This window comes from Phalaenopsis equestris, unplaced genomic scaffold, assembly GCF_001263595.1.
Source record: "Phalaenopsis equestris unplaced genomic scaffold, ASM126359v1 Scaffold000002, whole genome shotgun sequence".
NCBI lineage: Eukaryota > Viridiplantae > Streptophyta > Magnoliopsida > Asparagales > Orchidaceae > Phalaenopsis > Phalaenopsis equestris.
This window is the reverse complement of record NW_018164444.1, coordinates 67,270,349-67,281,970: the sequence shown is the minus strand read 5'-3', so window position 1 is coordinate 67,281,970 and position 11,622 is coordinate 67,270,349. Positions and strand designations below refer to the sequence as shown.

At 39.0% G+C, this 11,622-nt stretch overlaps 1 protein-coding gene across 1 annotated transcript; it reads right to left on the bottom strand.

The window, feature by feature from the left end:
- Positions 1-2,849: 2,849 nt before the first annotated feature.
- On the bottom strand, positions 2,850-9,996 carry LOC110019762. Its single transcript, XM_020717576.1, is given in 4 exon segments — positions 2,850-3,421; positions 3,424-4,603; positions 5,129-5,198; positions 8,396-9,996. Coding segments are annotated over 4 exon segments (3,078 nt in total). The 5' UTR covers positions 9,907-9,996; the 3' UTR covers positions 2,850-3,104.
- Between the last annotated feature and the right edge of the window lie 1,626 nt (positions 9,997-11,622).

Here is an 11,622-nt window from a genome sequence, read left to right as displayed (position 1 = left end):
TAATAATTTTTATTTTATTTTCTTAATTAATACTTTTAATTGATTATAAATGTTTGTAGCCTTGTAGTAAATTAAATCTTTTAAAAATGCTGCTCATCAAAGATATATTTAGTGTTATGAAAAAATGACGACAATAAAATGAAAATCTAATCAAGAAAAATTCACAAAATAGGAACACAATGAAAACACACAGATTTACGTGATTCGGCAAATTGACTACGTCTACGGAAATGCAGAGGATTTTATTAGCTTTGAGAAATTACACCGTCGAGCACCTCGACTAGGGGTATAAACGAGCCGAACACGAGCGAGCCCAGGCTCAGCTCGTGAGCTCATTTATATTTCAAGCACAAAAAGTGTGTTCGTGTTCGGCTCGTTTGCTTAGCGAGCCGTTCACGAACAAAGAGTCATTCTAATAACCCTAATCACGTAGTCCTAAGATGTTAAAGATTGGGGCAAGATTTAAAACATTATTTCAATCTAATTTAATAATTTTTATTTTATTTTCTTAATTAATACTTTTAATTGATTATAAATGTTTGTAGCCTTGTAGTAAATTAAATCTTTTAAAAATGCTGCTCATCAAAGATCTACACACACACACACACACAGATATATATATATATATATATATATATAATTGATTAGTAGTATTTCGAGCCAAAACGAGCGAGCACGAACGAACAAATATTGGTTCGTGTTGTTTGTGTTCGGCTTGTTAACTTAGCGAACGAGCCGAACACGAGCTTCTTAACGAGCCGAACAGGAGTTGTTCGCTAACAACGAGCCGTTTTGACAGCCCAAGTCTCGACGTTTACAAGAAAGACTTTCTCTCTCTCTCCTCTCTTATCATTCTCTCTCTACATTGTTCCTCTCTCTCTCTAACAAAGCCACACAGGAAGAAGGAAATTCAAGAGAAAGCAAGCTTCCTTTTTTTTTTTGTCCTGTAAGCAAACGAAGCTAAGGAAGTTTTGGAGAGCTGTGTTTTTGTTTTGCGAATTTTTCTCGATCCGATTTTTTACTTTATTACCGTCGTTTTTTCACAACAACTGATATCAGAGCTTTGGTTCAAGATTGAAAGAAAGCAATGGGCGGAGACGCCGTGATGACATCGAGGATCGAGAAGTTCAATGGCAAAAATTTTGGTTACTGGAGGATGCAGATATAAGACTACTCTATGGGAAAAAACTTCATCTTCCATTACAAGGAAAGCGACAGGAGAAGATGAACCAGGAGGAATGAAATTTGTTGGATCGACAAGTTATACAGGTTATTCGATTAACCCTGTAAAAGTATGTTGCCAACAACGTCATCAATGAGAGAATTACTGCATATCTCATGGTGGTTTTATCTGATATGCAAGAAAAATAATCAGCGAATAACACGATGCATCTGATGAAGAAATTATTCAATTTGAAGATGGTGGAATGTACATCTTTTGCACAACATATAAATGATTTCAACAATATCACAAATCAATTGCTATTAGTTGAAATTTATTTTGATGATGCGATACGTGCGCTGATACTGTTGGTTTCATTGTCAAATAGCTAGGAAGTCATGAAGATAACGGTTAACAGTTCTACAGGTCAATCTAAACTGAAATATGATGATAACACATAATTACACAATTGCAAGTTGTTATTCGCCTGGCATGCAAAAGGCAAGCATGCTACATCTAGGAATAACTGCGTCAGGTTCAGGCTAGAAAAGCTGGTATCTTCCATGGCTCTCTATGCCTTGTCCGCCAACTTCCTCCTCCCCACCAACCCCCCTTCTCTTCTTCCTCCCACCTCCACGCCAACCTTCAAAATCTCTACCACCAATTTCTCATTCAAAAACTGATCGGGAAACTTTGATTCTTACATATAGACCATTTTACCCCTAATTTCCCTTTAAAAAAAGTAAAATAGTGTATTTTTTATGTGATTTGAAAGATTGGGTGGCCTAAATGTAATAAGCAAAATTTATACGTTAGATATATATAAATACATAAGAGTTGGGTGGTATGTACGTAATAGGGGATTTACATATATAATTTATCTATTTCATATTTAAATTTTTTTTTATTTACACATACAACATTTAAAACATCACAATAAAATAAAAAAATAGAAAAATTTACGTACATAGCACACAATTGTTATTATTTGCATGTCCCATACTTAAATTTTCATATTTAAGTACATAACATTTAGGTGCTTCATATTTTAATTTTAAAAAGTAATGATGATACTATTTTTGATATGAAGTTAAAGATTCGAGTGATGTGTGTGTAAATATGAAAATTTATGTGTGACATATAAATATATATAAGAATTTTATGCTATCCATGTAAATGCCAGTAATAAATAACAGCTATCCAAACTCTTTTTCCTTATTTTAAATCCATATCACTCAACTCTTACATATTTATATATCTAACACCTAAGATTTTATTTTTGCATACATATATCATCTTGCCTATCCATGATAAGATATATTTTACTTATAAAAGTTAACATTGAAGTACTTTTGATGTGATAGGAGATATTTTGGTGGTAAACATATAAAAAATTAAATTTTAGGTGCATGTGTGTAAATACATAAGAACTGGGATGTATGGGAATAACCCTAAATTTTATTTAAAAATTCATAATCATTCAATGATGAAATAAAAAATTATAGCGACAATCATTCAATGATGGCAAAGCCCATGAAAAAATTGATAGCAACAGTCGCATTTTCCATCGCCACCCGATTATAATTTTCTCTTTAAATTGAAATATAAATCTAATTGACGACCCAAAAAAAAAAATCTAATAAAAATATTCTATCATTAATTAATTTTGCACTCAGAATTTGAGATTAATTTATCATCAATCTCCATTATCAGAGAAATATTCATGTACGTCGCAGAGTTGTGTACATATTAGGTTATTAGAAGGTTACACTTAAGTTATACACCTTGTACTGCTTCTTATAACTTAAGTGTAACCTTTATATACATACAACTCTGCATAGGTACTCGAATATTTCTCCCATTATTGACAAATAACTCACACAATCACAAAAAAATTAATATATCTCGCTCTAAGAAAAACAATTCAGAGTCACTTGCACTACTACTTCTGGTTCTCCAACACATAATTAATTACATCCTGCAATCCCTTCCATGAAGATCCACCTTCCTCCATGGCCATCCTCCCCATCTTCCCAAGCTCCCTCGCCCTCTTCCTCCTCTCTTCCCCTTCCTCTCCTCCCCCCATCAACATCTCCACAACCCTCTCGACCTCTCCTTTCCTCACCACCACCTCCTCACCATTCTCTGCACCCAACATCTTCGGCTCCGCAACGCCAACCGCCACCCCAACCTTGAGCACCTCCACCACCAATCTCTCGTTCAAAAACTGGTCATAGCAGTGCGGCCAAGTGGCCATCACCACCCACAATGTGTCACGAATCCACCCACCGCCACGTGTCCCAATATCACCGCCTGCGGCGCCCACCCCCTTATCACCAATCCCCTCCCCTGCACCCTCTGCTCCAACTCTGCAATCCACTCTTCCACCCCCGGGATCTTCCTCTCTGCAACTTCCTTCAGCACCCATATAAAAGGTCGGCCCGACGCCTCTATCCCGTGGCCGAGCTCCACCAGTTGGGCCATCGTGTTGCGAATCATACTTCCAAAGCTCACAAGCACCACTGATCCGGCCGCTTGCTTGTCCAGCCATTGGAATAGGAGCTTGTTGTCGATAGATGAAGCTTTCCCGCGAGCCGCCTTGGTTTCAAGCTCTTCTTTATAGAGTGAAAGCGGCCCGACGGGCCACACTGGCTTGCCCTTCGTCTTGCTATATGTCTCGAAGTACCAGGGCTCCAGCTCCATGAAACTATTTACAATCACACCGTCGGCGGATTCTTCTGCTGCCCGAATGGTATCCATGTATTTGGAAAAGCTAGGATCCGAGCTCAATAACGAGATCACCTCCCGCTTGCCCACTCGAATGGGATATGGGAGGCCTGGAAGCATGACGGATGCTTCCTCCATTAACGCAGACTCGAGTTTGGCTCTGTGGTGGTTGATGAGGGCATCGCAGTAGAGGAAGAAGCAGGATGGGCCATGGAATATGAGGCGGGGGATGTTGAGGGACAGGGCGAAATCGGCGGTCCAATGATGGAGGTTGTCGGAGATGAGGCATGCCGGTTTAGGCCATCCGAGCGGGTCTGGAGTGCGCAGGTGGGCTTCGAGCGGGTCTCGGAGGAGGAATAGAGCGTTCAGGAAAGGAAGGATGAGGTCGGCGGAGGGGAGGAGGTCGACGCTCTCGCAGCCGTCGGGGATGCCAATACTGGCAACTGGGAAAGGGAGTTCAACGAAGCGGATTGGGAGGGAGAGAGCGGCGGTGCGGTGGACGATGGACTGGATGCGGGCCAAGTTGACCGGGGTGGTGGCGAAGGTGACCAGAACGTTGCGGGATGCGAGGAGTCTGGCTAGGTCGGTCATGGGGATCATGTGGCCCTGTTGCATGAGGGGGACGAGAAGGAAGTGGAGACGTTTTGTGTCCGAGCTTTGGCCATCAGCTTCGGAGCTCATGGCGGGTGGCGGGGAAGACGATCTGCTTTGCTGCTAAGCACCACCAGTAATGGAACTTTAAAACTTGGAAGCCAACACGAGCTCTTTCAAAATATTTGGATGGAGGATTATGGGGTGCTTTTTACGGGAGGTTCTGATTATCTTATCAGGAATATATTTATTTAATATATATATATGGAGAATAACTTGTGTCCCAAGTAAGGATTGCCAAGGCGTGATGCCGAGTTTCTTTCTTGTCTGCCAAACAAAATGGCGGAAACGGAACACGAGCTTTGTTCTTTGGTATTTTTGTTTTATCATAAGAACAATATCGAAGGAGAATAGGGTCAAAATAGTTTGGGAATAGTTTAAAATTGAATTATTTTAGTCATTTATGTGCATTGTTGCTAATTTTAAAAAATACTAACGGATCAATAGGGCATTGACAACATATTTCTTTAAAACCCAACATTCTAGTACCAATGATAGATGAGAGAGGAAAGAAACACTGTGAGCCCGACCACTTCCAAGTGAGGGCAAATCCTGAGGTTATAGTATGACAGATAAAAGGAAGGATACCACAAAGAGAAACACAACTGTAGAATGTGTAAACACTTGAAAATGCTTGCCTAGATGCGAAGCTATCAAGCTAACAAGTTGTCAACCTTTGTCAGTCAAAGAAATAAGAGAATCAGGGAACAAAATATATTAAATGAAAAGGCTTGTCGAGCTGCCAAGCTACCAATTTATCAATCAACCAAGCCATCGAGCTAACGAGCTCCTAAGCTGACGAGTTATCGAGATGTCAAGAAGTCGAGATTTCGAGTTGTCGAACTGTCAAGCTGATGAGCTGACTAGTTCAGCTACATGGAATGAAATGACATAAGTTTTTGAACATGAATTAAAGTTGTTGGACAAAACACAAAGTTGTTGGGCATGAAATGAATTAATTGGACATGGCTTAACACTATGTATATTTCAATATTTTTATTCCATGATAAAAGGACACCACATTATTACACCCTATGTCTTAGATGGATCAACATCTTGAAAACTGCGTTGAGCATGGACTTATCCCTTAAATATGAAGTTACGCATAAATATCTTCAGACTAATAACAAAAATCACACTACAGGAATCTTCACCGGAATAGATAAGACTTCATATTCTTAAATTTTTCATTTTTACATTGTTTAAATCTACAATATCTAATTTGTTATGTATATTTTTTTTATTAGTGATTTCATTTTTTTTTTAAATCTAAGAATTTGTCCCTCAAGCAAATTTTCAGTGTAAAAAAAAAAGTTGTCCAAAACTTTTTGGCTCTACTCTACTCAATAGTCGAGTATTAGGGATGATTTCACAAAAACTCCTTTCAAAATATAACCCAATTAATGAAGTCTCATTCTAAGTAAAGTTGAAAAATTACGGCAACTCCTTGTAGTTGTAGCCAAAGTACCCCAAGACAAAGAATGATTTGAATTTATTGAAACTACTTTAATTCCCTTATAACTGAGATATATTATAAGGAAACCGTTCATCTAGTTACTAAAAAAAATGATAACGTATATCTTTTTTACTAATAATATTAGGAAAATTCTCTCTATAAGACTATTGAGTCAACTATAAAGTATATGAAGGTGAGTATAAGAGTACTAAATGGATAAATAGACAAGATAGTGAAATGTGCTACTCATTTATCTCAAAAAAGTTTTAAATCATTTCAGTGAACTCGTTTTTCACATAAGTGAGGTAGAAAATTATTTTATAGTTGCCTGTTAAAGGGATAAAGAATAAGAGTACTAACTGGATACACCAAAAAAGACTTGTTTAGGTGTCAAGTTGTAGAGATATCAAGTGTGCATGTTAAAGAATTAAAAGAATTAAAGAACTAAATTTATAAACCAGAAAAAGCTTGATGAGCTGTCGAGCTGCCAAGCTACTAAGTTGTCAAGCTGTCGAGCTGACCGGCTGAGAAGTTATCATGTTGCAATGCAATCAAGCTTGCGAGCCATTGAGCTGAAGAGTTGGCGAGCAACCGAGCTACTAAGCTACCGAGTTAACAAGGTGATGAGCTGAACTATATGAAATGACATGTTATAAAGTTGTTGGGCATGTCTTAAAACTACTAGACAATACATAAAAAGACTTGACATTACATAAAGCTAATGGCATAACTTAGCATTATGTAAGTTTTAATATTTTTATATCATGATAAAAGGACATCTCAAGGCTTTTAAATAAGGGTCAAAAAAAAAGGGAGGGGAGACAAATTCTCTCTCTCACTCTCTTTCTCTCCCTCTCGCTCTCCCTCCCTCCTCTCCCTTTTTTGATCAATGCTAGTCGGATTTGGGCATAATCCACATATGTTATGGGGCCTTATGTGCTAAATGAACTCAACATAAAGAAATTGTGTAGATCTCTACAATTGGCTTGAGTCCCTCAGTCTATTATCCCCCAGTTCCATCTTTACTGTTTGACCCCCTATTTGTCCAGAAAACTAGTAGGAATCAAGTACTAATGCCTTCTTCTATTATAAAAGGAAGGCTCATGCTATGGCATCTAGATCGTGGAGATAATTTTGCTAGTGTAAGGATGGGGAAATACAACATTAGGCGCTAGGTCACCTTTGAAAGTTAGCCTGACCATGCCCTCAAATTTTGTGTTCCCAGGTACATGCATTGGGATCAACCATCCTTATATTGAGAAATGATAGAGAGGGAGTAGGGTCTTTTAAGAGATCTACGTGAAGTCAAACTGCAAACAGCCTAAGCTACCACTGCCAAATTCATCCCCTTACCGAGCTAATTGGTGCACGTCATTAGTCATCCACTGCATCTCAATTCAACGCGATGGTTTTGCTCAAAAAGAGCTTGAGTTAGCTCAACCTGATTATCAACTAGTGACTGTTTTGTTTAGATCTAACAATCCAGTCATTTGGCCATAAGGCGGAACATGAGTCATGATTCATATAGATGTACACACTGATTTATAGAGCCAAGTACTATTTGATGAGTAAGAGTATTATACATCACCATTCATTAAAGAGAGGAAAATTTGCAAGTATATAACTAAATTTCTATGAATTTACTTATCTAATATACCTAAACTTTAATTTTTACATATCACGTTGCATATGCATGAAAAAATGTATTTAACTTTTTAAAAGATAAAATAGTGATATTTTTTTATGTGACATAAATGATTTATGTAATATAAATATAAAAAGAAAAGTTTCACTGTCATATATATATAAATAAATCGAAATTATGTGGTATGGACACAAATATCAAGTCTACATTATTTATCCACAAGAACAATCACAAATTTGTTTTCATACATAGAACCACTATAATTTTATTATTAAATTGCCTTTAAAATGATAAATTAAATAGCATTTATGTATTAAAAACAACTTTCAGTTTTTTTTTTTCTTTATATCTTAAGATGAAAAAAATATTACCTCAAAAACACTGATGCATCAGTACTCCAATGGTGAGGTGCCACATAAGCAATGGTCCCACCGTGGCGTCACGTGGCACTCTATCATTGGAGTACTAATGCATCAGTACTCCTGAGGTAATATTTTTTCCTTAAGATGAGATGTGTACACGTGTAAGCTTCGCTCTGCATTTTCTTATTACAATTTGATAAATCATAGAAAATTACATAGAAAATTCAAATGAAATTTTTCTTATCATCAATCATTTTTACATTCATCGCCAACATTTGTAATTCAGAGATACATTCGCGTAAAAAATATATATATCTCATTGTAAAAAATTAATTATAAGAAACTAAATTTAGGAATTTCAAAATGCCAAATTTTTATTTCCCTAATTTTGCTTCTTCTCCTTCTTCTCGAGGCTCTCTGAAACAAAACCGATTACATCCTGCAATCCCTTCCATGAAGACCCACCTTCCTCCACGGCCATCCTCGCCTTCTCCTTAAGCTCCCTCACTCTCTCCCTCCTCTCCTCCCCTTCCTCTCCTCCATCCATCAATTTCTCCACAGCCTCCTCAACCTGCCCCCTTTTCACCTTCACCGCCGCCTCATTACCATTCTGTGCCCCAAACATGGTCGGCTCCTGGACGCCAACCGCCACGCCAATCTTCAACACATCCACCACAAATCTCTCGTTCAAAAACTGGTCGCCGAAGTGCGGCCACGTCGCCATCACCACCCCTGCCGCCACTGCTTCCAACACAGAATTCCACCCACAGTGTGTCACGAATCCTCCCACCGCCGCGTGTTCCAAAATCACTGCTTGTGGTGCCCATCCCCTTATCACCATTCCCCTCCCCTCCAACCTTTCCTCAAACTCCCTCATCCATTCATCCAGCCCCTCCTCCGCCTCCTTCACCACCCACACAAAAGCTCGGCCTGAAGCTTCCAACCCATGGCCAACTTCCACCAACTGAGCCTTCGAGTTGCGTGCGAGGCTCCCGAAGCTAACAAGCACCACTGACCCGACCCCCTGCTTATCTAGCCATTGGAAAAGAAGCTTATTGTCAATAGATGAAACCCCCCCGCGCGTAGCCTTCGCATCCAGCTCTTCCTTATAGAGCGAGAGCGGCCCAACAGGCCAAACTGGCTTACGCGTCGCCTCACGATAACTCTCAAAGTACAGGGGTTCGAGCTCGTAGAAACTGTTGACAAGCGCACCGTCGGCTGATTCTTCTGCCGCCAGAACGATTTCCCTGTAGTTTGACCAATCGGGATCCGAGCGCCAGGCACCGATCACCTCGTGCTTGCGGACTAGAATGGAATGGGGGAGACCTGGAAGCGTTATGGGTTGGCCTGATGCTGCCTCCAGAGACGCCTCAAGTTCCGCCTTTTGTTGGTGGATGAGACGGTAACAGAGGAGAAAAAAACAGGAGGGACCGTGAAAGATTATGCGGGGGATTTCGAAGGAGCGGGCGATATCAGCGGTCCAGTGTTGAAGACTGTCGGAGATGATGCAGGAAGGCTTGGGCCATGCGGAACTGTCTGGGTTGCGCAGGTAGGCTTCGAGAGGTTCGCGGAGGAGAGATAGAGCTTTTAAGAATGGGAGGAAGAGGTCGACTGAGGGGATGAGGTCGGCATTCTCACAGCCTTCGGGGAGGCCGGCGTTGGCAACGGGGAAGTGGAGCGAAGCGAAGCGAATCGGGAGGGAGGAGAGGGCGGCGCGATCGACGATGGGTCGGATGCGGGCCAAGTTGACGGGGGTAGTGGCTAAAGTGACGAGTGTGTCGTGGGATGCGAGGAGAAGGGCGAGGTCGACCATGGGGATCATATGGCCTTGTTCCAGGAGAGGGACGAGAAGAAAGTGGAGGTGATTTTTGTTTGAGCTGCAGGTGTTGACTTCGATGCTCATTGTGGGGGGCGGCAGGGAAGGAGAGACGATGTGTTTTTGTGTTTAAAGGTGGAAATTTAGGGGAAGCTCTGAACTTTAAAGCCAGTAGGAGACGAGTTTTTTTTTTTAATTATTATTTCTTTCTTTTTCTTTATGAGATTTTATTTTGTTACATTTATAATAGTCAAAATTTTTATATCCTTTGAATTCCAATATGTCTTGAATAACATTGAGTAAATAGAATGTAAAATAGGGGAGAAAATACATATAGAAGTACCCAATAATGAAAAGTGATTTAGAAGATCTCTAACTCTTTATTCATAGATCAATCTCCTATTTATAGAGAAAGTGTGTGTAATATGCGGAATCACATTTACGCCTATATTTTAGTGGAGAAATTTTACATCCTGATAGTGTAGGTACGACTGATGACATTCATGATAATATTTATGGTATTGTGGTATAATAAATACAATCAATACTATAAAAAAAACATCATCCTCATCTTATTCGGACGTAACTCATCTGGATATAGTAATTTTTCATTTTAGTGGGGATTATATGGAGTATTATAAGTATATTACATATGTTGGTGCATAGCCTAACTTCTCTAAGTTTTGGCTAGCTAAATTGGTGAAGACTTGAAAGGTGTTGTCGGGCAGCTAAGCTAGGGCGACATTTCTGGTTAGCTAAGCTAGCGAGACCCATTAGACTGTCAGGTCCGCTAGAGACTACTGCTCAGCTAGGCTTGCTGATGTCGATTGGTTGATCTCTTAGTGGCAAAGGGATCATCAAGATTGACTTAGTTGGCTAGGTCGTGTTGATCAGTTGGTCAACTTCGGTTGTCGATCTTCGATCCTTGATAAGGAGCTCCGGTCGACATAACAAAGCTAGTTAATTGGGTAAAGGATAAATCGTCGTAATCTGATAGGTAAAAAACCTTAGACAAAGAGGTCTTGAGGGATAGTTGAGACTTGTCTTGTTGAATCTTTATGATATTCAAGAATACTGTTGAATGCCTACGATTGAATTGTAACACTCGAGGAGTTATTTTCTCCCATAGGTTAGTTTCATTGTAGGAAATGTCTTGAATCCCTTGCACTCGGCTTATGATCAAACCGCTCAAATTACAGTCGTTCGGTTGTCATAGTTAGTCTTGATTTTGATACATTCGATCTGATACTTGGACTCCCTGGGTCTCCTATCTATATGCTCTTCTTTGGCATGTCTTATCCCGTCTTGAATCACCTTGAGATTATCACAATTTTAATTTTAAAAAAAAGTGAATTACATATTTTCATTCATCGATAAAGAAGCATTAAAGTAAAAATTAAAATTTAGGTATTTGATACCTAATACATAGGAATTAATTGATATATATATATATATATAATTTTTTATGAGAATTTTGGAAAGGATGTAAATTAATAGATTGTACATTAGAAACGTGTCTATATATATATATAAATTATTCTTTTTTAATAAAAATAACGCATGCAAGAATTGGATAAGGCAATTGCTATGGAGGAAAGTTTTTAAGCTCAAAAAGCTAGTAAAACTGGTTTTTTGGAGGGTGATAGAAATTCAGCTTATTTTCATGCATGCATTAAGAAGAGAAGGAGTAATTTTATCACTTCTATATGCTGCAGTGATGGTAGTATCTTATATAATCATCATGATATTATTAATGATGGCCTTAAGTATTTTTCTGTCATCTTTAATTCTGACATGAGCACA